Genomic DNA, 27645 nt, shown 5'->3' on the forward strand with positions numbered 1-27645 from the left:
TTGCCGTTCATGGATGGGCGTATAAACCCGTGTGAAGCCGGCTGTCATTGATCTGGACACCGTATTGGTCCAATCTGGGCAGGGCCCGCAAAGTCACCTCCCCGGCTGCAGGGATGCGACTCCCGCGGCGTGATGAGCAGCTCCGGGCGGCAGCTGTAGTGCGAGAGCCGCAGAGCTGCGCAGCGATCATGACGATCTATTAGAGAGAGAGAGAGAGAGAGAGAGAGAGATGCGACTATGAGTGACCTGCCATCAAAATGAAGAGGGCCGGTGGATAAGAAAAAAAAGAAATTCATTAATTAACAATCAGCGGCGCAGCTTCAACATGGCTGCGTCCTCAGCAATCTAATTCCCCCATTCTGCACGGTTAGCGGCTTGTGGAGACATGGGCTCGCAGGTGGTGCAGACTCTCCGGCAGGGCGTCTGGGCATCCCTGACCGGCGGCTGGTATCACGACCCAGAGCAGGACAAATTCAATAACTCCTGCCATCTCTATCTGTGGATATTTCTGCTCATGTTACCGTTAACCCTTCACCTGGTGAGTACAGCTTTCATATGCAAACTGGGCATCATGGCAAGCCTGTACCTCAGAAAAACGCAGTCATGCTTGCTTACCTCACACCATTATAGTATGGGATGTAGGCTATACATCCCATACTATATTTCTATATTTCTATATTTTTAATTTGACAGGGAACAGCATTATTATTTTTTAAATATATGTTAAGCTGTAGGTCGTATTGTCGCATTTTTCTACTGCATACCATGTGATTTGATGCACTTTTGCAAACGAGAACCCTGTGTATAATAATGCAGAAATAAGACCAGATTCGCCTATATTTGCATGATAAAAAACACCCATTTCAATGATGTACAGGTGATAAAAGATCAATCCATAACTACAGAATAATCGAAATAACTCAGAAATTAACCTGAAATTAAGTAGTAGTTTCAAAAAATAAAATATGATTTTAAGTAAATTGCCATTGTATTGCAGTTTGGTATCATTTAGAATAATACAAGAAAGAAATTTTCCACTAATAGTACACTCTAGTAGACTAAATCCCTTGTTTGATGTAATAATTTAAATTGATCCACAATACAATGTTCTCAGTTCCTTGACCCCTATTTTCTCCATTCAAGTATGGGATGACACTCACTGTCCCATTTCCCCATTGCAACCTAGATTCCAGTGAGGAGGATTAAATATCTTGCAGACTCTCTCCTTTCACACTGAATTTCTCCCAGGATATCGCTTAACTACTATACATGGGAATATAAAGTTGTTCCTAGTTTATTTTTCATCTCATAAAGCATGTCACCGTTGCTGGGGGTTCTGTAGGCTACTGGAACTGCAAACTAGCTAAGGACAAACCTTAATGGGGGGGGGAGAAATAATACAGAAATTAAATCCAGGAGCTCAGTTTGAATTCCCAAGAAGTGAATTAAGTAGCAGAGGATAAAACTAAATGTTATTAATAGACTAACGTTTTCCCTGAGGGGTGTTTACTATTATGTTGAGGTGTGGCGTCTCTTATTTGGGAAAACAAAGCCATAGGTCGTATTTAGAGAGAGAGCAAGAAAAGTGATTACTTGCAAGCTCAAAAAGCTGACTGCACAACATGTTAGTTGTCTCCAATATGTAGCCTATGTGCTCACCAGAACTACACAGAGATATTTGTGGACACAAGTTTGCACACCTTTCAATGCAAATTTATCAAATGAACGCAAGTATAACAGTTGGCCTTCTCTCTGATAATTAGCATCAACCAAAAAGGCCCAACCACTATAAGAGGACATTTTGTGTGTCTGCTCACATTTGTGCAGAGTGCTTGTTTGCAGTTGTATCTGTTGTATATCTGTGTCAAGACTGCCCACTTATTTCACCTTTTTCTTATATCCTTATATCTCAGGCCCTGCCTCCGACCACGGTAGCCCTCAGTATCTACTGCAGCCTGGTCACCGTGTTTTTCGTCCTGATTAAGATGGTCAATTATCGTCTCCATCTGATGTTCGACGAGGGCGAAATTGCACCGCAGAAAAGCCCGTCGGATGTGAGCAGAGCTGAGGAAAAGAAGAGCAATGCTTCAGATCCATGCCTTCCACCAAGCCTGAGGTAACATATAAAAGCAGTGCGCTGGGTTTATGTTTGATCTTTAATAGCGACAGACGTAGAAGCAGCCGTGAATGTGCTTCAGTTTCAGCACCACTCCCTGTCTCAGTTCTGACCAGACATGAGTGGACTTATTGATGTTTCTTTCACCATGTCTGATGGGTTCAGAATTGGATTGCTGTATATTACTGTACAAGTCTTAGTGTTTTATAATTATTTTGTGTCAAGGTGGGAAAAAACATGTTTTGTTGAAATGTTACAGTTCTTATGAGTCTCTGATAGCTACTCGAGAGCTTTGCAAAATCTACATAAATCATTGGTGATATTATAATAAAATATATATGCACTACATGGCCAAAAATATGTGGACACTGGCACCTCTAACATCTCATTCCACTGATGCTGGGTGATCAGGCCTGGCTCACAATCGGCGTTCCAATTCATCCCAGAGGTGTTCGATGGGGTTGAGGTCAGGGCTCTGTGCAGGCCAGTCAAGTTCTTCCACACCGATCTTGAAAAAAAAAAAACATTTCTCTATGGACCTTGCTTTGTGCATGGGGGCACTGTCTTGCTGAAACAGGAAAGGGCCTCCCCAGACTGTTGCCACAAAGCTGGAAGCACAAACTTGTCTAGAATGTCATTGTATGCTGTAGCATTAAAATTCCCCTTCAGTGAAAAACAGTCCCAGACCATTATTCCTCCTCCAGCAAACCTATACAGTTGGCACTATGCATTCGGGCAGGTAGCGTTCTCCTGGAATCTGCCAAATTCAGATTTGTCTGTCGGACTGCCAGATGGTAAAGCGTGATTCAGCACTCCAGAGAACATGTGTCTGTTTCTCCAGAGTCCAAAGGCGGTGAGCTTCACACTCCAGCTGACACTTGGCATCGCGGAAGGTGATCTTAGGCTTGTGTGCGGCTGCACGGCAATAGAAACCCATTTCATGAAGCTCCCGCCGTCTTGTCCTTATGTTGATTCTATAGGCAGTTTGGAACTCGGTAGTGATTGTTGCAACAGAGGACAGACGATTTTTACAGGCTATGCACTTGACAGTCCCGTTCTGTGAACTTTTGATGTTGCTCCTAGACGTTTCCACTTCACAACAACAGCACTTACAGTTGACAGGGCAGCTCCAGCAGGGCATAAATTTGACAAACTTGTTGGAAAGGTGGCATCCTATGATGGTGCCATGTTGAAAGTCACTGAGCTCTTCAGTATGGCCCATTCTACTGCCAATGTGTGCCTTTGGAGATTGCATGGCTGTGTGCTTGATTTTATTCACCTGTCAGCAATGGGTGTGACAGAAATAGCCAAATCCACTCATTAGAAGGGATGTCCACATACTTTTGGCCAAATAGTGTATATATAAAATAATAATAATAATGGTCACACTTTACAATAATGGGCATCAATTCTTATTGAATTGATGTATAAATACTCTGCATACATTGCTATTCCAGGAGATCCATCATTTTGCCTATCAAGGGGATTCCAACTTCTACTCACCCACTGTATTTGTCTCAACAGAAAGAGCAGTACTGCAGCCGAAGATGTTGCCATGATTGAACTGAACCTCAACAGACAAAGCCCCGTGGTCCCCGATGCAGAGAAACACAGAGAGATAGCAGTCTTAATGGCAGTTAGTGGAATTACTTTTTTGCTTGTGAAGTAAAACATAAGTTACAATATAAAATTCCTGTCAATCAAGCATGAATCCTGTCCTTACACAGGTTTGCCTTTACACTGATGCATGTAATTATTATTATGTGAATAATAGCAAATTAATGCCCTAGCTATTTGTACCTGGGGATATAAATATGGAACCGAGTGCTGCTGAAATCTGATTTTAGCAAACTATTAAAATACATGCATAAAATACATACAAGTATTAATTCTGGCATATCTATAGTAACATTTAAATCCAGCATGTGTGCTTGACTGTGGCAGCTGGTGAATACTGAAATGAAGCCATTTGAATACAATACAGTAAAATATAATACATATCTCATTATATATACTTTATTGACATGATGTTTTCCTTCTTTTATTATTAATATGATGTATTTTTTAGAAGACACCCTTGTCCAGGCGACTTACAAAATATAAGAGCATTATAAAAGTGCAATAATTACAGTGCAGTTCACGGCATAATACATTTTACAAATTCTTACAGGAACACCCAAAGCCTGAAGAAACAAAGGACAGTGAAGGTATTGACAGATTTTCAAAGAATTTAAATGGTGTGGGGGTGTGAGTTGCATTTAGATGTGGAAGAGAGAGGGTGGAACAACAATACAAGTTCTTCTTCTCCATTTACTGGTTCCCAGAAGACTCTTGTAAAAACGTCAGGTTGTTCTATGTGTTACACACTGTAAATGCAATCCAGCTTACATCACTCAAATTGCTGTTAGTGTCACTAGGCAGTTTCTTGATGCTACTTGTCCCTTGCTATGGATGTAAAGTGGACCAAAGTTCATGTGCTGTGAGATGAATTGATCAGAAGCTCTCGTGCTAATGCTTTGAGACTGCAGAAATGCTTACCGTTGCATGTGTAACTCACATAGATCAGATTCCTGTAATGCTTTTCTTGTGGGAACTCCTGGGGATGTGTAGTTAAATTGATAAGGAGTAAAATGAAAAATACAAGTCTGCTTACGGTGGCATTATAAGCAGTCCTCACTTGTCCTTCTCAGCGGCTCCCATTGCTGGCAGATTAATGGCAGAGTATTGATAATTTCTCCCGAGGTTCTCCACAAACGAATGCTCTCCTGAACAGACTGTGTCCAATATCAACACACCTGTAAAGAGAATTCTATATCTGGAGCAGTTTAAATCCTTAGAGCATTAGAAAAATGAACAGCTTACAAATATAGAGATTAGTTTACTTTAGCTTGCAATGCTGGAAGGCACAATATCACAACACTAAATATACACATACTTAAAGCATATAAAATGACAAAAAAACGCTGTAACATCCTACATTCTCGATTTTCCTGCAGCACTGAGTGAAATGCCATGTCAGGAAACTGATAGTGGGATGGAGCAGTTGGCTTCACTACATGAAGATAAGTCTGTCACTGACAATCTTTATAAAGACCTGCAAGATCCTAAAGTGGTCCAGGAGAGCCAGGCGAAGGAATGCACCCTGCTTGATGGGAATCCCACCGTTGGAGGAACTTCACCTCAAATAGAAATTGACCTGAAGGCTGGGGAAGAAAAGCTGGAACATAAACCGGAGCAAGACCAGAACAATAACTCTCTTGAGATGAGCCTGGACCAATGTGGCCCACTGCCCGTCCCAAAAGACAACAGTTATGAGGAGAAATACTGCTCTGATGAAATCGCGGTGGTTCTCGTGGACAATTCCAATCCCTCCATTCAGATTGATGACAACGACACGGTGAAAATCATCATAACCATGAGCTGCGACGCTCAGACGGCCGCGGACTTGGAGGAGTCGGTGAAGCAGAGCATTTTGGAGTCTGCCCAGGCACAACTGAATCTAGACACAGGGGAACGGCAGGGCAACGCCGGCAATGAAGGCTTCGTGAAGATACCTGTCATTACATTCAACTTGCCTGAAGACAACACATCTTTGCCTAATGAAGATGCCAGCCAGCCTCTGCCCATGCCTGAATTGAATGTATCAAAAGAGCTGGTCAGTTCGGACTCGGCTGTCCAGGACTGCAACGAGAAGGGGCACCTCAGCGTCCAGATGAACACGACGAATGAAAACAGCTCCTCTGGAATCGATTCGCAAGTTGGCTCACAACCAGATATTAACAATCCCTCCTCGCAGGAGCTGAAATCGGATGATGACGTCTTTTTGCAGATCCCATCCAAGCACGAGAGAGGGGGCGCTAAACCCACTGGCGGGCCAAGAACTCACACCAGGGGCCTCAGCATGGACAGTGGGACAGACGCCCTCCTGAGCGCAAACAGAGCCCAGGACGAGTCGAAGACCATGACATCGTCCAAGTCCGACTTGGAGGCGAAGGAGGGTCAGATTCCCAACGAATCCAACTTTGTGGAATTTGTTTCATTGCTGGTGTCCATCAACAGCACCCGGAGTAGCGGCAGCAATCAGACAGAAGTGGCAACTGAGCACGGAGGAAAGGCAGCTGATCAAGGTCAGTGTCGGTTTTATTAAGAAGCTTTGCTTTCGTAGACACAAATCGCCCACTTCAATCCACGATTACCAATGGATCTCATCTGTTTTATTTTGTTCTTCTTCAGCTGCTGCCTTAAAACACATTTGTTCTTGAGTCCTGTATATGATGGAAAATATCTGTATGTTTGTTGTCCAGCAGACAGTATAACAGCAATGAAAAATGATGAAGAAATGGAAACAGAAGGCCAACAAGAGCTTACCAACCCACCTAACAGTTTAGTGACCACAGACACTCCCCACACAGTTTCTGAAAAACCAACGCCCATTGTCTCTCCGGAGAGGTAGGTCTTAAACGTCTGCAAGGATGTATAGTTATATTAATGTATGTTTATGTATTGTATAAATCTTGCATGTTGAATTTGATTTTGCCCTGGCTGTATGAGTTTCTCCTACAGAATGGTCTCATTAATTGGAAATGTAAAATACAGGTCTGCTTCTTCTGAAAGGTCCATAAGCTAGCTGTGATGCAGCCCTGGGGGATTTCTTTTTCTTTAGGACAGTCAGGATTGATCTGTTGAGCAACTCTTTCAAAGAACTGAAGCAGAGCAGAAATACACCTATATCCTGAGTCTACAGTCTACACTCCACTCAATTTGTTTTGGACAGATGCATGATGGGATCAGTGCTTTAAAGATTCCTTACTTAGATTGGTAAATTCTTCATGAATTTCCTGACATTCACATTCATAGTGGGTTCCATAATGGACCTGTTTAGACTAGACTACTATTGTTCTACTTAAGGCCTTGTATTATTTGACAGGTTACATTATTTCATGATATGTATATGAACAATGGGGAATATATTACTTTTATGAATCTTACAATAGTGATGCTAATGTCTTTTGGCAAGGGAGGGGAGGCAACTTCATCGTATGTGCCCTGAATTAATATCAATAGTTTCTGCCTTATTCATGTCTAGTCCTCAGGGAGAAAAGGATAAAGAGCCTGACTATGACTCCCTGCCTTCTCAGACCTCACAGTCGGAAAGCTCGATGTTGCAAGTTATATGCAGACCAGAAGCTACCTCTAAAGAAGAAGTTTACACTTTTAACACAGTTCACAGTAAGTAGACGGGTTGTGCGATCGATGAGAAAAAGATTATGTCAAGAATTCCTATCGATTAATTCAGCATTGATGTATGGAGGGTGCATTTTGGATAGTTTATTGCTTAATTTAAACATGCATTCTTCAATCCATTTCCATTTGAAATCCTGGCTAATAAATTACAAAAGATTAATTCAAATAAAAGGCCTAATGTTTTTTGTTTTGCCTTTTACTTTAGGAGAAAGGCCCCGTAAACTCTATGCGGAGAGAGCGTTGAATTTGCCGCTAGGAGCAGAACTCATTACTGGTAATATGTGGTAAGATAACAGTTGTCTTTGAACTGTCACCTGAAAGCACAGTGTTTTAAATGTTGATAAGCATTTGCATATTTAGCTCCAATTCAGAAAAAGCAGGGCAGTGATTCAGCAGCTTGACAACTTGAAAGATACCAGACTGATCAAACATATGCACAGAATGACATTCATCTGCTGCGAGTGGTGCCAAAAAGCTTTTTTTTCCTTTCATATTATCTCAGTTTCCAAATAGAAATAGTATATTAACCTGCTATAGTAAATTTTAGCACTGGCTTAGTAGTTTGCAGGGAGGTTTAGTAAGAAATCTGTAAGGTATCTGAAGGGAAGCTGCTCTGAATAGAAAAGGAAGGGCATATTTTCCTAAAATGTAAATGTTGTACTGTTGTTAGAATATTTAAACATTTTCAAGACATTATATTCCAGTGGGGGGGCAGTTAGCTAAAGGCAACATCTCTGTACCTCTGTATGGCCAGCGATCTCCTGTCCACCTCCTCCAACTCCGAGTGCCAGGAGAGGCCTGTCGTGGGCCGCCCTGTTGTGGGCCGAGTTGAATGCCCGCTCCAACACTGCATCATCCCAGGGCAGAGACTGCGGCCACCAGGGGGACACACAGAAATATTTCAGGTACGAATAGTGTAGCACAAAATTTATGGCCCCCCTTGTCAACAAGCTTTCAGAAGGGAGTGCAGGAACTGCCGTAGTGTTGCAGATTTATTGCTTCACTCTGCCTCTGTAGTGCTGATTGCTCGTGCTTACCAAATGAAATGTTGTGATTTATAGTCCTGGAATTTAGTCAAGAAAAATATTGGAGATTACTTTAATATCACACACACACACACACACACACATTTTATTTAACCCTTAGGCCCCCAACTCAGACAGAGGCCTGGTAAATTGGGTTTTGGTATTTGGTATCTGTGCCATAAATGTCACCCTTAATCGTAAGGATTAAAACGGTAAGAGATGAGTATAAAATAGCCCAAATTGTGAACCATGAGGGAGTTCATGAATCTTTCTGTTTATATTCCCATACAATGATTACCCAAACATGTCTAAGAAATGTAGAACTATGATTGTAGTTTTGAATTAGTTTTGAATTCGTTTCACATCAGATGAGTTAATGATAACAAATGATTTCCTTATGATATGATTCTTTCAGTGCATTACGCGAAGTGAATGCATGACCAATATGGTTCCAGTAAGTTCCAATACATTCACACACTATTGTACAAGCATGTCTTCAGCCTCTACTCTGCCCTTGCTATACTAGAATGGATTTCTTTATGAGGCAACTTTTTTCTCGGCTTGCAAAAATGGAGATAAAAAAAACACATGAATAGAAATAGTTTATATGCTTAAGTAATGGATGGTTTGTGTTTTTTTTACAGATGAAATGGAAATGTAATTTCGAAACAGTAGAGCAGAGCAGAGCTTTTAGCTTCAACATTTTACTTCCATCACTGCCAATGTAATTTGAAGTTCCAAATAAATTGTATTAAAAAAAAAAAAACAGCACCAGTAACAAGGCTTTCGCATAAAGACTTACTTGAGATGTGATTATAAGTTCTGATGGATAATACTCTTTTTAGGAGGAGGACTCCATTGATGAATCTTCAGAGACTTCAATACAAGAGAAACCCATTCGCAAAATGTACTACAAGTTTTGGGTTTTTCCTGGGAAATGGATAAACATCTTATATGATCGGCTTACTTTATTGGCATTGTTGGACAGGTAAAGTTGTCTTCTCTTTAGCCCTTTCTGATTCTGCTACATAAATACACATACACCTTAGTAATTAATTATTAAGTGAGATATCAAACAATGAAGATTCTACTTCTTTAATATGATTCAGATTAAAAAAACCCTCAGGGGGGATATTATTTGACTGGTATTTACCGTTTGCATGCAGGAATCAAGATGTTCTGGAGAACATGGTAGCTGTGTTTCTCGCATTCCTGGTTGCCTTCCTTGGGTTTATACTGTTGAACCACGGCTGCTTCAAAGACTTTTGGGTTTTCCAATTCTGCCTGGTCATCGCCAGCTGCCAGTACTCCCTGCTGAAAGTAGGTCTGATTTAATTGTAGCACTGTTCAATTATTCAACCTCCACTTTGGTCGTTTTCCATTCCGTCAGTCAACAGAAACATGAATAAATTCAGAATTGCTGCGTAGACAAGTGGACTCTTTGTGGTTCTAGCTCACCCTGTGTCTGACGCACACTGTTGATGGTTGTGTTTCAGAGCGTCCAGCCCGATGCAGCTTCCCCAACTCACGTAAGTTCCCGCTTGTATGACTTTTACCTTTGCTAATCTTGACGCAGGTGGACTGTCCACCTTGCACACATCAGCATTAAATAGAAAGTCATGAGCAAGTAATTTCCTGATTTCAGTGAGAAGCACTTCACAGATATGTTAAAAAACATATCTTGACCTATATTTGCAAAACATTGTAACCATGTTTTTCTCTTGTTGTAGGGACACAATCAGATTGTCGCCTACAGCAGAGCTGCCTATTTTTGTATTTTCTGTGGCCTTATTTGGTTGTTGGAGTTGGTTCTGGAACGGCAGGACCTTCCAGTTTCCACAATGTATGGCGTGAGAATAATTTCACCAGATGCTCTTACATTCATAAGGGATGTTTTAATAGGTAAGCGGTGGCACTGTGTATTTCTGTAGAGCCCTATGACAGATTTCAGTGCAGATATGTCTGCGGTGTTTTTTGGGGGGGATATCCCGATCTTAACCCTGAACTGAACAGTTTCAGACCAAGACTGTTTTTTCTTGGACATGTTGGAGGGCAAAGATATCCCTTGTATGCCCAAGCTTTTCAAGTCTAATAACATCTCTGAAAAGCAAATTAAATTGGTCTCCCTGGTAATTGAACCTTGGTCTCTTTAGCTATACCCTGTGACTGGGAATTCAACCAAATGCTGACTCAGATTCCAGACAGTCCTTATTACATGGCAATTTTCCCTTTGGATACAAATGGCTTTTGTCTGACTTCCTTAAACGTACAGATATAGCAAGCTAAGAAACCAGATAACACAAATACAGATGTAACAGAAAAGTGTATTAGAAAATAAAAAGTTCCTAATGCCTTTTTATCCCTTTGTTTTTGAAGGATTCACCCACTGTTTCCCAATTATATTTCTGGTGGGTTTGCTCCCCCAATTCAACACCTTTCTGATTTACCTGTTGGAGCAAATCGACGTGCATTTCTTTGGTGGAACTGGTATGTGCCTCTTGATTTTATGTTAAAACACCATCTGCCTAAAAAGTTACTACAAAAAGGTAGCGATTTTTAGGATTGGTCTTGACTTTCTGTTGGCTGCATGTCAGCTGCTTTTCGAACCAGAATCTGCTGTGTCGAATACGCAGATACAGTTCTCTGATTGCAAAATTGATCAACATTTTCTCACAGTGCTTCACTTCAGCACCTGTGGAATAAGTACGGTCAGCTTCCTGTATGTCTCGGCACAACCACTGCTAAACAAAACCAAACAGTAGTAGTTGTTCCTCATTCTTAGAAGATCATTCTTGATCAATATGCTGTGTATGTTTTCCTCTTTAGCTGCCACAGGCCTGACTTCAGCTTTCTATGGCTTATTGCGCAGCCTGATTGCATTGGCTGCACTTTATGGGTTTTGCTTCGGAGCCCTGAAGGTACGTTTAGTTTTTCAGGCCTTTTAAACATTCATATAGAAACATAGGCTGCAACATGAACTGAAAGTTAGGTTGGGTGGCACAGATAATTGGTTATTACTGTTGCAGGACAAACAATTTTATACAAACTTATTATAGTCTATAAATTAATTAATTTAAATATTTTTTATGAAACTAAATCTAAATTGGCTGTTCAGACAAGGATTACAATGATTTGTATCTTGTTTTTATGACACAGCATTACAGTGTCAAACAGACAGATCCTACAGAACCCAAACCCTCCCATACAGACACATGTCATTTTAATAAGTGGAAGAAATATGTGATGCTTATATTTCTCATATGACACAATTGGCCATTTTTTGTGCAAATGTTTTAGGCAGTTGTGAAAAAATGCTGTAAAGTCTATTTTTGAAAGCATTCTTACATGTTAATAGATTTTATTTATCAGTTAACTAAATGCAAAGTGAGAAGACAAATCTACATCAAATCCATATTTGGTATGACCACCCTTTGCCTTCAAAACAGCATCAATTCTTCTAGGTACACTTGCACACAGTTTTTGAAGGAACTCGGCAGGTAGGTTGGCCCAAACATCTTGGGGAACTAACCACAGTTCTTCTGTGGATTTAGGCAGCTTCAGTTGCTTCTCTCTCTTCCTGTAATCCCAGACAGACTCGGTGATGTTGAGATCAGGGCTCTGTGGGGCCATACCATCACTTCCAGTACTCCTTGTTCTTCTTTACAGTGAAGATAGTTCTTAATGACTTTCACTATATGTTTGGGGTCATTGTCATGCTGCAGAATAAATTTGGGGCCAATCAGATGCCTCCCTGATGGTATTGCATGATGGATAGGTATCTACCTGTACTTGTGTAATTGTGGAGACCATTCATTCTGACTAAATCCCCAACTGCAGAAATGCAGCCCCAAACTTGCAAGGAACCTCCACCATGCTTCACTGTTGCCTGTAGACACTCATTCGTGTACCGCTCTCCAGCCCTTTGGTGAACAAACTGCCTTCTGCTGCAGCTAAATATTTCACATTTTGACTCATCAGTCCAGAGCACCTGCTACCATTTTTCTGCACCCCAGTTCCTGTGTTTTCGTGCATAGTTGAGTCGGCGGTATGGCTTTTTGGCCGCAAGTCTTCCATGAAGGCCACTTCTGACCAGACTTCGGACAGTAGATGGGTGTACCAGGGTCCCACTGTTTTCTGCCAGTTCTGAGCTGATGGCACTACTGGACATCTTCCGATTGCGAAGGGAAGTAAGCATGATGTGTCTTTCATCTGCTGCAGTAAGTTCCTTGGCCGACCACTGCGTCTACGGTCTGCCTGGGAGAGACATTACAGCATTTTTTCACACCTGCCTAAAACTTTTGCACAGTACTGTATATTTAAAATATATGGGGTATAGTTCAAATATATTTTGTCTTTTATATATTGAGAGTATATGGCGAGGTTCATTTCTACAATATATGGGCAACACATTAAATAAATAAACGGATTACAGACTAATATATAGTTAAAACATATCTCATATTTTATACCATAGTAAAAACCAAAATAAAGCCCAAGTTGGACCCCAAAAACATCATTCTGTTACACAATGTGTCACAATATTACCCTACAAGCAACCTCAGCATAACTGAAAACACCTGTAGCCACAATGATATCTTATCCTTTATTTTTGGCCTTGTTTTTGTTATACATGTATTCAATTTGTTTTTACTTCTAGGAACCATGGGACGATCAACACATCCCAGCATTGTTTTCTGCCTTCTGTGGCCTTCTAGTCGTGTTTTCGTATCACCTCAGCCGGCAAAGCAGCGACCCTTCTGTGCTGCTGTAAGCGGATTTGCGAATTAATTTGTATTGTCATTGCTTTCCTCAGTATTTTATATTGCTTATGAATGTAATCTCCATAAAAAAGTACTTCATTTAAAAATAACTTTCTAAAATTGCCAGTGTTTGTAAAGACATGGCAGGACACGTAACAGCAAATGCATAAATAGTGCAGTGAATTGAATTGTTCCTATCTATGAAAAGCCAATAAAATGTCTGTTGTATTGTTTTATTTTCATTATCTGATGACGAACATATTATATTGGTTTGAAAAAATAAACAATGTCTGTTTTGACAGATCTCTTATGCAGTCTAAATTGATGCCTGATTTAAAGGACTCTAAAGTTGAGGATCCCACACAGGAAAACCATGATCCTCTTCCAGGGAAGCTACGCAGTTCAGTGGTAATTATATCCCCACCTGTAATATTTTAGCAATGATTAGTCTATGGAGCGAAGCTAAATGTGCTCAGAGGCTTGTTTGACTATATTCCAATGTGGGTAAAAATACTAACCTTTTGAACTCAGTAAAACCAACACAATTCTGAGCTGCTTATTATTGCTCTATGAAGGACTCAAGGTGGATTCTTGTATTCCCCAACATACCAATTAACAATAATGACTCTGTAGTGGAACTCTTGAGTAGATTCTAGAATTTGAGTCGTCTCGTTTGCAAAGCATTTTGGCCCCAAAAAGCGGCCCCTTTTCTAATGCTCTGCTTAGCATCTCCAGCAGCGATGCCATGATGTCAGAAATGTCTATGTTTAGTAATGATGATGATTGCATAACATCGCAGCTAATACAGTAATAATAGGTTTAACTAGTCTGTAATAATGCGTCTGTTTGATGTAAAAGAAAATAAAAGGAAAATAAAGGGACAGTGAGACCATTAAATACAAGGACAAATAATACTGTCTTCTCACATCATTCTTTCAGAGAGAAACGCTTCATTCTGATCTGGTCGTGTGTATGATAGCTTCGGTTTTGACTTTTGCAATAAGTGCCAGCACTGTGTTTTTATCACTAAAGGTAAGGCTTGCTTCTGTTATTATCATCATCAATATTCTAATGTATTTGCCTTCTTTTCACATCATATTTTTTAGTGAAGAATATTAACAAGCCATAACAAAATTGTAATTATAGACGTAACAAAATCAGATATTACCGAATTAACTTTTTGCACATCCCTACTAATGTGTACCATGTTAAAAGCACAGTAGAGTATACAAAAGGGCAGTGAAGTCATGGTAAAGTAAAACATGCATAGCAGAAGCGTGTTAAAGGCATGGGAAAAACAGCTAAATTAAATGCAAATGTAGTGCAATTAAATTATTCTGTTTGATGGGAATCTGAGGTTAATCCATTCCAATAGTTGTTTGCTTGTGAAATGTACTATCAATGTAATGTCAATGTTGTTCTCTTACAGCCCTTTGTCACCATTGTGCTGTACACCTTAGCGGGGACTGTGGGATTTGTCACCCACTACCTGATCCCTCAGCTGAGAAAACACCACCCCTTTCTCTGGATATCTCATCCCATCCTCAAAAGCAAAGAATACACGCAGTACGAGCCAAGAGGTCAGTGTGCTGAGAGCTGGAGTGACAAACGCCAAGGGTCTGTTGGCCCTAAAGTCTTCAATTGGACACATATAAGATGTTTATTCCCATATTTATTCCCTTTACTGTTGAGTGTTTCCATGTTCTTGATTCAGGCAATAGCAGCTGGAAAGAATTCTGGGTCCTGAACAGAAATTATAACGCAGAATCCAATCATTTGACCAGCTGGTATTTCTGAAACATCAGTCTCTTCAAATGCTTTACATCTAAACCCCACACCATCTAGACTGTTTTACAGTATTAATCAAAATCTTGCGACAAAGGGCTTTTCAGCATTTCTCCCACGCTGCTTGAGCCCAGTAAATCCTTATTGGATTCAGCCTCCTGGGAAGATGTTTGTTCGATTCATGAACGAGAGCAGTCTTACTCAAGGAATAGCTGGAAACAATTGGGGCTTTCTTCCACTGTTTTAGACCATGCCCACCTGATGTGGTTCGAACGCCTCTACGTGTGTCTCGTCTGTTTCGAGAAGTACGTCATCTACCCAGCCATCATCCTGAGCGCCCTGACCAACGACGGGTTCTCTCTCAGCCATCGTGAACGGCTCGGTATACAGTGAGTAGCGCTTGATTGTTGGAATGTTTTATATCACTGCAACACACTGATCGATTAGTATTTCATGGTCTGAAGGCCACCGTCACTTACCCTTGCAGCTGTTCTCCATATTGCAAGTGTCAGTCACTTCGATCAGTGTCTAAACCCCTCCCAAAAAGCACTAAACGAATGGACGATTAATCGTTTTTTGTGCAGCTGTAATTTCGGGCCCATGTAAACCAAACAACAGGGCACTACTAGTATCTGTTAAAGCTTGACTCTTGTGTACTTCTCAGGCCAAACGTCAATCCTATAAGCCCTCAGAAATGCTTTTTTCCCCCGAGTCTCTCAGGTTTCTGTGTTTCGCTCCAGCTGTGATGTCTTGTTGATGACAGTTGCTGGGATGAAGCTGCTGCGATCTTCCTTCTGCCATCCCAGTTTCCAGTTTGTCACACTGGTTTTCACCATCGTCTTCTTCGAGTTCGATTACAGCTCGGCGTCGGAGAGCTTCCTGCTGGACTTCTTCCTGATGTCCATCGTGTTTCATAAGGCAAGTTGGTGCCATTACATGATTATTAAGGCGACTCCTGTGGAGGTTACTTTTGTCCCTCATTTCTGAAGATTCGAGATTGGTAAGGCCCTGTGTTGCACAAGACAAAAGAAGTCTCCTTATTAATGAAGAGATTTTTTCTCTCTCTCTCTTCACTGATAGCTCTGGGATCTTCTGCACAAGCTACACTTCATCCTGGTGTACATCGCTCCTTGGCAGATTGCGTGGGGAAGTGCTTTTCATGCTTTTGCTCAGCCTTTTGCTGTACCTCGTATCCTTTTATCTTAATAACATCTATATTTGCTGACCCATATTGTACTCTAAATAATTCCAAATGGTATATACACAGGTATATACACTACCGGTCAAAAGTTTTAGAACAGTTTTTATTGAAACTTAAGCAGTTTAAGTTTAGTGAATAACCTGAAATGGTACAAAGGTAAGCGGCTACACAGTATACTGTGTTACTACTACGCGCAGCTCCTGTGCATAGAAGTCACACTGTATTCCTACAATGCACACATTGTTTGAAAGCTTATTCTCTTGGCTACCAGCCCGTTTCATTGTCAAACACATCCCATTTACAGTTTCTGTGTTGCCCGCCGTCATTCAGAGCCCGGGGGGTAACTGCGCAATCTGTCCGAGGGAGGGGGGTCTCATTCTCATTCAGACTCAGTTTCCATCAGATTTCTTTGCAAATAGGCTTGTTTTGTTCAGAACAACCTAACAATTAATCCAGTATATATTATTTGATGTACTATCAAACACAAAGAAGTTCAGATCCAATAATGTGAAATCGTTGTGTATTAGTACACTGTAAACAGAGTTATCTATCTTGACATTATGAGCTCTCTACAGGTGTGTGTTGCTTCTACCAAAACGTGGATGGTCTTGTTTTGATCAATAGACTATCTGGTTCCAGAATATTACATAATCTTCAATATTTTCTGAGATTTTGTATTTCTACTCAGACCAAGTATCCCCCCAACCCCCCATTTCAGAATGCAATGGGGGGGGTATATAAAACAGATTTCTCAGTCTCAGCTTTCATGGGATGCTAAACACTTGGCAAACAACACAACAGTGAAGAGTACACATGGGATTAAAGAGAAGCACACGATTCTATGATTTCATTTTAGGTTAGGGAAAGTTAGGGAATTACATACAGTGAGGGAAAAAAGTATTTGATCCCCTGCTGATTTTGTACGTTTGCCCACTGACAAAGAAATGATCAGTCTATAATTTTAATGGTAGGTGTATTTTAACAGTGAGAGAAAAACGCATTTCAAAAGAGTTATAAATTGATTTGCATGTTAATGAGGGAAATAAGTATTTGATCCCCTATCAATCACCAAGATTTCTGGCTCCCAGGTGTCTTTTATACAGGTAACGAGCTGAGATTAGGAGCACTCTCTTAAAGGGAGTGCTCCTAATCTCAGCTTGTTACCTATATAAAAGACACCTGTCCACAGAAGCAATCAATCAATCAATCAATCAATCAGATTCCAAACTCTCCACCATGGCCAAGACCAAAGAGCTGTCCAAGGATGTCAGGGACAAGATTGTAGACCTACACAAGGCTGGAATGGGCTACAAGACCATCGCCAAGCAGCTTGGTGAGAAGGTGACAACAGTTGGTGCGATTATTGGCAAATGGAAGAAACACAAAATAACTGTCAGTCTCCCTCGGTCTGGGGCTCCATGCAAGATCTCACCTCGTGGAGTTTCAATGATCATGAGAACAGTGAGGAATCAGCCCAGAACTACACGGGAGGATCTTGTTAATGATCTCAAGGCAGCTGGGACCATAGTCACCAAGAAAACAATTGGTAACACACTACGCCGTGAAGGACTGAAATCCTGCAGCACCCGCAAGGTCCCCCTGCTCAAGAAAGCACATGTACAGGCCCGTCTGAAGTTTGTCAGTGAACATCTGAATGATTCAGAGGAGAACTGGGTGAAAGTGTTGTGGTCAGATGAGACCAAAATCGAGCTCTTTGGCATCAACTCAACTCGCCGTGTTTGGAGGAGGAGGAATGACCTCAAGAACACCATCCCCACCGTCAAACATGGAGGTGGAAACATTATGCTTTGGGGGGTGTTTTTCTGCTAAGGGGACAGGACAACTGCACCGCATCAAAGGGACGATGGACGGGGCCATGTACCATCAAATCTTGAGTGAGAACTTCCTTCCCTCAGCCAGGGCATTGAAAATGGGTCATGGATGGGTATTCCAGCATGACAATGACCCAAAACACACAGCCAAGGCAACAAAGGAGTGGCTCAAGAAGAAGCACATTAAGGTCCTGGAGTGGCCTATCCAGTCTCCAGACCTTAATCCCATAGAAAATCTGTGGAGGGAGCTGAAGGTTCGAGTTGCCAAACGTCAGCCTCAAAACCTTAATGACTTGGAGAGGATCTGCAAAGAGGAGTGGGACAAAATCCCTCCTGAGATGTGTGCAAACCTGGTGGCCAACTACAAGAAACGTCTGACCTCTGTGATTGCCAACAAGGGTTTTGACCTCCACCAAGTACTAAGTCGAAGGGGTCAAATACTTATTTCCCTCATTAACATGCAAATCAATTTATAACCTTTTTGTAATGCGTTTTTCTGGATTTTTTTGTTGTTATTCTGTCTCTCACTGTTAAAATACACCTACCATTAAAATTATAGACCGATCATTTCTTTGTCAGTGGGCAAACGTACAAAATCAGTAGGGGATCAAATACTTTTTTCCCTCACTGTATGTCATTCAAAAAGCTTAAAATCCTCTTAATAAAGCAGTGTTCAGTGCCTCACTCTTATACTTCCCAATTTCACTTCCTCTCTTTTAGTTGTCTATTCACAGCCTGTGTTTCTGGAAATATTATAATTGCAAATGACAAGCAAAGCAGAAACAGGGGAGGCCTGAGAATCCTCCCCAACAGGGAGACATGCAACAAGTGTAGAGCTTTACGACATATTGGTCAACAACACCATGTAAGTGCTGTGAGTAAAGAGAACCTGACTTACCAAAAACGCCCCAATGCCCAACTGTAGGTCTGAACAACCTATTTTTACCCTAACTCATAGAAATTAATATTTTTTAGAAACTTTATAAACTGTATAACAAATTATAAACTTTCTGTTTATATTTAGAGCCATTAAACCTTACCTGACTGATCACTGCATTAAAGAACTGGCAGACTTATGAAACCTTATTCCACTGTTGTCATTTATTTTTTCCTTTACCTGGCAGTTCAGATTCAGCCATGCTTTTACTCCAGACCTTTGTGACCACACTTTTCTATACCCCACTCACCCCTTTTCTGGGCAGCGCCATCTTTATCACATCATACCCCCGGCCAGTAAAATTCTGGGAAAGAAATTACAAGTAAGACAAATGTATTTAATTTTGTAATTTATCTCAGGGCAAAAGGGAGAAGGCCTTGTGCCACAATGTTCAGTGAAATGTTTTTGACATCTGGAGATCTCCATTCTGAATAGACTTCAATGATCTGTTGTTTCATATTGCTTTTATGTGCTTTCTGTTGTTTATAAATAACTCTAATTACTATGCAAACCGCTGTGTTTCAAAGTGTCAGGTTTGCATTTGTAACATGTTTTTTCTTGTCCTCTCCCAAGCACCAAACGGATAGACAACTCAAACAGCAGACTTGTATCTCAGATTGACAAAGATACAGGTACAAACTGAACTGTGATTCAAAATACCCCATTCCTTTCTATCTGTGTGAAATATTGTGCTTTGCTTGAAATTTAACCTAATTAAAAACCTCAATTTTTTACTCTCTATCTCACTTTCTCCTCTTTCTCTGATTTCACATCTACACTTTATCTTGTCATGAATCTCTGTAATTTATGCTTCTCATCTACTGTGAAAAAACGTACAGATAACTTCACTGATTATAATTTTTTTTCTTCAGGATGTGATGATAACAACCTCAATTCCATTTTCTATGAATACCTCACGAGATCTCTCCAGCACTCATTGTGTGGGGACTTACTGCTGGGCCGCTGGGGAAACTACAGTTCAGGAGACTGCTTCATACTGGCTTCGGATTACCTGAACGCCTTTGTGCATCTGATAGAAATTGGGAACGGTCTGGTTACGTTCCAGCTACGAGGTCTGGAATTCAGAGGTAACCTTCTTACACGAACAGCAACGTGTTTTTATACTACTACCAAAGAAAGGGATTCAAAAGTAAAGAATGTCTAGATTTGTTCTGTTTTTTTCTAACCCAGTGCAAAACATTATAACAGCCTTGTGTCTTGGGTTGCAAGGAGGACACATGAAATTTGAAATCTGCTCCCATTTCTATCCCCTCAGGCACATACTGTCAGCAGAGAGAAGTGGAAGCCATCACAGAAGGCGTGGAGGACGATGATGCCTGCTGCTGCTGTGAACCCGGGCACCTGCCCCACGTCCTGTCCTGTAATGCGGCCTTTAACCTCCGCTGGCTCGCCTGGGAGGTCACCACGACCAAGTACCTCCTGGAGGGCTACAGCATCAGTGAGAACAATGCCGCCACCATGCTGCAGGTGTATGACCTGAGGAAGCTCCTCATCACCTACTATCTCAAGGTAATTGGAACTCGCTGAGAATGCTGGGAAACCTAGAGATTGAAGTTCTAAATTCTGACCAGACCCTTATTAAGGGTGATTGTTATGCAATGGCAATTGGAGATTCTTGACTTCTACCATGATTTCCTCTACACTTTACATGTCTCTTTATTGTACATTGGTCATGTGAGTGATAAGATTAATTAAATTGGTAACATTTTTTTTGTTTGCCCACAGAGCATCATCTATTTCCTGCTCCACTCCCCTAAACTTCAGGACTGGCTGAAGGAGCCTTTGATACACGAGGTCCTCCAGGCATACACCAAATGGCATTATATTGAGAGGGACCCGGCGGTGTTCAGTGTCAAAATTGACGAGGATTACGTCCATTGCCTACAAGGCATAACAAGGGCCAGTTTCTGCAATGTTTACCTGGAGTGGATTCAGTACTGCATCAGTAAGCAAGATGAGGTAGGCCCCAAATAACTTCCCAAAAAACGATCTGACAATGTGTTGGTATTCCATAGTCTACAGTATTCGAATCAATAATTCGAATCAATTAACCCTGAGTTTCATACTATGGGTTTCATACCCATTTATATATTATAGGTATTTAAAAGTAAATCTAAAAGTAAAGGCAGTTATGTAGAGATCTTTTACTGTAGTGCATGGCATACAGTGACCATGATGCTGTAAAGTTTACACTGTAAACTTGTACACTGTAATCTAATAAGTAATATTATTTGTTAGACGATTTTTCCTGTGTAAGTTCAGTAGTATTAGTATGAGGTGATTAATGTCTTCTAGCCTCCAGCAAGACCCTCACACCTAATGCACTAAATCTGACTAATATGAATGATAGGATAATAGTTGTACAGCAGAGTTGTCACCATTTTCGTCATTAGGATGAATTATGATGACATTTAATTGGAATACATTCTTTGGCACGGCCAGTTGTGGAATCGCAAAATCACATGGCAAAAACAGAACAACCTGTTGTCTGATTGAACCCCACAGCCCATTAACAGTGACGAGGACTCACCTGTTATCACCCTGTGCTTCGCCCTCTCTGTACTTGGACGAAGGTCGTTAGGGACGGCTTCACACAACCTGTCCAGCAGGTAAATACCCGTCCTCCATCACAGCCATACAGAAAAAACCTAGACTTTGAATATATGGATAAAAATGCATGATCCTTATATTTTTCATATGCCACAACATTGGATATGTTTGAAGTATAATTTAATCTGTAATCCAGATTCTTACTTCATTACTTCAAATATAATTTTTATACCCTTCTCTTGTAGCATACCCTTCCTCTATGGCTTCAACGCCTTGTTTAAGGGTGATTTCCGCATCGCAGCGAAGGACGAATGGGTTTTCGTCGACATGGACCTGCTGCAGAAGGTCTTGGCTCCAGCCGTGAGGATGAGTTTAAAGCTCCACCAGGTACGTGCTGCTCTGATTCACTGAAGTCCCCCATATATACATATTGTATTCAGAAGATGTTATTTTGGTGTAATGAATTATGTTAGCTGAATATATTATTTATCTCTAATTACAATAACAGACTACTCAGTTGGAGTGTTTTCAAAAGCTCAGTTCAAGGAATCGGTTGAATCCACAGAATTCAGAGTACAGACTGAATAACACGCCACCTTCTAGCTGTACAGTTTTCCTAGTAAAACAAGGACACAGTGGGGTGCGATTACCCTTAATGAGACAGCTGCCTCATTAGCATAGTGTTGTGTATTCTAAGCAGCCAATAGTCATCTGCTCAGGGATACAAAAATAGTAGGCATCTTCATACTACAGAGCCAAAAGAATTAGTCAAAATGTTCCTCTGTTGTTTATTTATTAATTATTCCAGAGTTTTAGCTGGGAAAGTGGTTTGCCAAGTTATTAGGCCATGAAGCACAGCAAAATATTGGAAAAAGCAGTGCTACTTCTGTTTTCATCATTGTCTTTGCCTTTTCCCTCCCCCCCAGGACCATTTCACTTGCTTAGAGGAAACAGAGGACCCTGCGATTCTCTACGAAGCCATCAGTAACTATGAGAAGACTCTGGTCATTTGTCACGAAGGAGACCCAGCATGGAGGAAAGCGGTGCTGTCCAGCCGAGATACGCTGCTCACTCTGAGGCACATGGTGGACGATGGGACCGACGAATACAAGATCATTATGCTATACAAGCGCCAGCTCAGCTTCAAAGTTATTAAGGTAGATCCATTTTCTAATGTGTGTATATTTTGGGTCATGTCACAACTTTATAACAATATATAAACATCACGTATCCAGTCATGTGCTCCGGCTAGAAGGAAATAAAACGCCGTTCTGAGTGAGTGAACCATCTCCAAAGTCCATTTCTTTTTGACACTGAACTAAATGTCCCATTTCCTCCATGGCTGTTCTCACAGATCAATAAGGAGTGTGTCCGGGGACTGTGGGCTGGCCAGCAGCAGGAACTCGTGTTCCTCCGCAATCGAAACCCAGAGAGAGGCAGCATCCAGAACTCCAAGCAAGCTCTGAGGAACATGATCAACTCGTCATGTGACCAGCCACTAGGCTACCCCATGTATGTGTCACCCTTGACCACGTCATATATGGGCACCCACAAACAACTGCAAAGCATCTGGGGTGGCCCCATCAGTCTGGAGAGCATAAGAACCTGGCTCCTTTCCAAGTGGTTAAGGTGAGTATATTCACTGTGCGTCTAACACAAACCCATTGCTAAAGATCTATCTGCTCAGTATGGGCACCAAAGGTTGGGAAATTAGGGGAAAATAAATACATTTAAAATTAATCAATATAGTATGGTAAGGGTGTTATATGCTAATCCCTCTGCAATGGTGCTTGCTGGTGGCAAGTGCTCTACACAATTTCCTATTGCCAGGGGTACCCGTCAGGGCTGCCCCCTCTCTCCACTTCTATTTGCTTTGTCACTCGAGCCACCTGCACAGGCGGTACGACAGTCTTTATCTTACATCCTGATTAATGTTAAGGGTACTTTGCATAACATATCACTCTATGCTGACGATATATTACTTTTTGTGGACAAAGCCCCCTCAGTCATTTCCTCACTTGTTATCTATTTTAGATCACTTTAGTTCATTATCGGGATATAAAGTTAATTGGGTTAAATCTGCACTTATGTCTTTGAATTCTGCAATGCAGAGCTGTGTTGTCTCTCCTACTGTTCCAGTTTTGAAGCATTTTAAGTATCTAGGAATATAAATCTATCTGTCTCTTTATACTATCTCAGTTAATAATTTTAATAATCTGAGACGGGTAGATACTGATATGAATAGATGGGCTTCTCTACCAAACTCACTGCAAGCCCGTGTCTCTACAGTTAAAATGAATATTCTCCCACGTATCAACTTTTTTAGTTGTATGATACCCCTTTCTCCCCCACTTAAGTACTGTTTTATTGTGTATAGTATTTTACATTACATAAAAAAAAAACAATTCAAATTTTTAATACTTATGATTAAAAACTTTTAAAATCAATTCTTAAAATCACTTAAAATTTTTAAAATCTTCGTGATTTAACAAAACCAAGAAAAAACTTAACTTTAAATAAACATGTGCACAAAACAACAAAACAAACGTGATTAAAGCAAAACTGCTCACCAACATAAAAGTCAAATACATTGAAATAACTGAAAATGCATTGGACAAAATAAAGAAACAATTAAAAAGGTAAAAATAAAAAACAAACAAAAAAGGTCCAATGCATTTAAAATTAAATCCAAAACGGACAATGTATTTGACAAAAAAAATATAACAAAACTAAACCAAAAAACCCTTAAACAATTAGTGATTTAAAAACAACTAAATCTTTAAAAACAATTAAGATTCATTTTAAAAGTCATTTTAAAAACAATCATCCATAAAATGGTTAAAAGATCTTGGACTCGGGCTCCAGCAGGGGGAACTGACCGTCCCCGGAGGTGGGTCCCATCATGGGATCCCCCCCACTTAAGTACTGGAATAAACTACAATCAATTATTACTAAATTTGTGTGGAAGGGGAAGTGCCCACGTCTGAAGGTCACTGCGCTTCAGTGGGAAAAGTTGGCAGGGGGGTTGTCTTTACCTAATTTTAAATATTATTTTTGGGCTTATGCTCTTCGCCGAGTAGCAATATGGTTGGATTCTAAAGTTTTAGTTTCATGGCAATCAATAGAGGAAAAATTGTTATCTCCTTACAGAGTTCAAGATTTGGTTCACTTGCCATACCCACAACATTTTGTAGGTTGCATTTTGGTCCTGTAATTACACAATTAATTACAGTGTGGCGAATGGTTGAAAGTCACACTATACTCCAATTTAAATGGCATACACATTCCCCTATTTTTTATAATCATGCATTTCTTTCAGGAGGGCGCCCTTTTTCCATTCCACAATGGAGGGGCAGGGGCGTACATGTCTTAGCTGATGTTTTTAGAAATAATTGTCTTTCTACATTTCTGGAGCTACAATCACAATATGACTTACCAGGCTCCTCATATCATACACTGCACACCATGTTGGATACGGGAGGGAAAATGAGGGGATTGGTATCTAAACTTTTTTTTTTTTTTTCTTCAAGCTTCGTATAAGTCTTTGGCAATTAATACGGTATGGGAGAGGGATCTTTCGATGACAGATGTTATAGATTGGACTAATATTTGGTGAAATTTTAATTCTGCTTCTAAGAATCCCAACTCATTCATTTTAATTTTATTCATAGAATTTATTTAACCCCTCGGAAAATATTTCTTATGAAACTCACCCCTACCTCAATGTGTGAATTATGTTCTCATGGTGTTGTAGGTACCTTCTTACATATGGTATGGGAATGTCCTGAAGTGGCAGCTTTTTGGAAAAGAGTAGCTGTGACTTTGTCTAGTCTTCTCACTGTTCAGATACCATGTACACCTGCAATTCTACTATTAGATGATGACTCCTCAGTTGAATTGTCTCTGCAACAGAAGCAGATTTGGTTGGCTGCTCTAACAGCACTGAAAAAAATGATTGGCAACCTCCACATGCCCTCACCTGGCGTCAGTGGATCCTCACATTTCTTGATATCGTTAATTTGGAGTTGTCTACTGCTAGGATCCATGGAGCCTGTAGGGGGACTGTGGGGGTATGGAAAGCAGTGGCAGATTCAATTAAAACACTACTGGAATAATTTGCATAAATATATGTTGAAGGTTTGATTATTTATTTATTTATTTAGCTTTTTAATTTATTTTATTTATTTTTTTATTTTTCTGGTCCTTCCTGTGGGGGGGTGGGGTGTGGGGGCTGTCATTGGGATGGGTAGGTCAAAGGGTGGGTTTGGAGGGGGAGGGGGGGGGGAATAAAAAATAAAACAAATGGAGGGATATTTTGATTTGAACCTTTTTGTCTTGTTGATGTTTTGTTTTATTTGGAATGTCTGTGTGTGTATTCTCCCCAATAAAAATAATTGATAACAAAAATATATATATATATATATATATATATATATATATATATATATATATATATAAATTATATCTATATCTATTTATAGATGTATGAATAGAATAGAGTTCTCCTCTAACAGCGAAGAAGGTGACAGAAACCAATTTTCACATCTTCACATCCAATAGTTTCCTTTGTCCTATTTGTCTCAAAGGGTGAGGAAAGACAACATCACGAGCTGCCACAGTGTGGGCAACATTGAAGATGTGGACTGCGGAGGGGGGTCCTCCTCTTTCAGTAACCACCACACCTCCAACACGTCCCAGAGTCTCAGCCGACACCACGGACGACCCCGGGGGCCACAGGCAGTGGGAACCAGGCAGCATGCGCCAGGTACGCAGGAAGAAACACCATTTAAAAGCTTTTATTTTGTCAATGTTGAGGATCACTACAAGAATGGTTGGATTTCTACTGCACTGATCTGTTACTGATAGCAGTGGTAACCAAGTATATTTTCTGTGGATCCCCAGCCAGAAGAGAGTACAGGAGTCGCTCAGTGCAGCCTCAGAGCCCGAGGCCCCCAGTCACCAGCCAGTCGGGGCCCATCCTTGAGAGTCAGCAGGTGTTGACCTCTGGCAACGGCCTCGTCCAGAGACTCTCCAACAGCCAGCTGTCCTTCAACACCTCCATCGCCTCGGTCTTCTCCCAAGTGCCACGCTTCTCCACCGTGGGGCAGCTCAGCTCACAGATCCAGGCCGTGGCCCACCACCACTCTGGACAAGCCTCGTCCTCCAGCTCCACGCTCAGCTTGCTGTTCGGCAAGAGGAGCTTCTCCAGTGGCCTGGTCATCTCTGGCCTGTCTGCTGCCGAGGGCGGGAACACCACCGACACGCAGTCCTCCAGCAGTGTCAACATCGCCGTCGGCCCGTCTGCCAGGACCGGGAGCAGGGCCACACAGGTAGAGAGCCAGTGAATGACACCTCGTGCTGCGAACTGGGAAATGTACAGTGTGTGCAGAGAAAAACACATGAGAAAATCTGAAAAGCAGCTCCTGTTCTGTTTCTCCCTGTAATCCTGTTGTGAGCACCTGAAATTCACTGCATTTCCACTGCAAGGTCTCTGAAATCATTCATAACCAACTACTGGAGTCCTGGAGACCCATTAGTGGCTAATTATTTGTTTTCGTTCCCATAGTACTGTGAAGAAACAATTAGGTTGTGGTTAAATCTAAAACCTGGTACATTAGTATGTCCCCAGTGCTGGACTTTTAAATATTACTAATTGTTGGCTCACTAAATCAAAATCAGAGATTTTAGGAAGTTACAGTTTGTAAATGAAAACCTGAACAGACAATTTAAGATATCAAAAATACTATTTATATTAGGATAATTACACATTCCTAGGATAATAACATTTCAGAACCACAGATGATTGATAAGCAAATATATGACTATGACTATTTAAGTAGTTATTTATTTAGCCTTTTTAAATTTATTTTATTTACAGTGGACATCTGAGGCCTGCGAAAGCCTGGAAGCCACACAGTCTAGTCAACCAAACGGCCTCATGGGGCCCAAGGAAAATTCGGCATCGTATGAGAAAGACAACACAGACGGGCAGGAGAAGAGCCAAGAAGAGATGGCCTCGGCCCCCACTTTACAGACGCTGTCAGAGCACAAGGCGTCCTGAAGCTCCAAAAACCTGCTTCAAACAGCAGCATGTTCGGCAAAAAGGTTTCTGAATGTAGAGGATGTTACTCTTTGCCCCCAAGCAACACAATAAATGTTTGCTTTTTTTTTTTT

At 41.0% G+C, this 27645-nt stretch overlaps 1 protein-coding gene across 1 annotated transcript; it reads left to right on the plus strand.

The window, feature by feature from the left end:
- Positions 1–27627, plus strand: pcnx2 (pecanex 2). Its single transcript, XM_066697344.1, has 34 exons — positions 1–538; positions 1914–2116; positions 3641–3752; positions 4287–4323; positions 5113–6243; positions 6436–6565; positions 7203–7345; positions 7566–7644; positions 8115–8265; positions 9231–9373; positions 9552–9705; positions 9882–9914; positions 10116–10287; positions 10762–10872; positions 11212–11303; positions 13043–13152; positions 13448–13553; positions 14085–14177; positions 14575–14725; positions 15178–15319; positions 15671–15848; positions 16011–16119; positions 19093–19222; positions 19474–19532; positions 19773–19988; positions 20177–20430; positions 20647–20880; positions 21427–21530; positions 21717–21858; positions 22398–22628; positions 22826–23100; positions 26058–26236; positions 26374–26801; positions 27350–27627. The coding sequence occupies exons 1-34, from the start codon at positions 386–388 to the stop codon at positions 27530–27532; spliced, it is 6168 nt and encodes a 2055-aa protein (XP_066553441.1). The 5' UTR covers positions 1–385; the 3' UTR covers positions 27533–27627.
- The last annotated feature ends 18 nt before the right edge of the window (positions 27628–27645 follow it).

Source organism: Amia ocellicauda, chromosome 23 (assembly GCF_036373705.1).
Source record: "Amia ocellicauda isolate fAmiCal2 chromosome 23, fAmiCal2.hap1, whole genome shotgun sequence".
In the NCBI taxonomy this organism is placed as follows: Eukaryota; Metazoa; Chordata; class Actinopteri; order Amiiformes; family Amiidae; genus Amia; species Amia ocellicauda.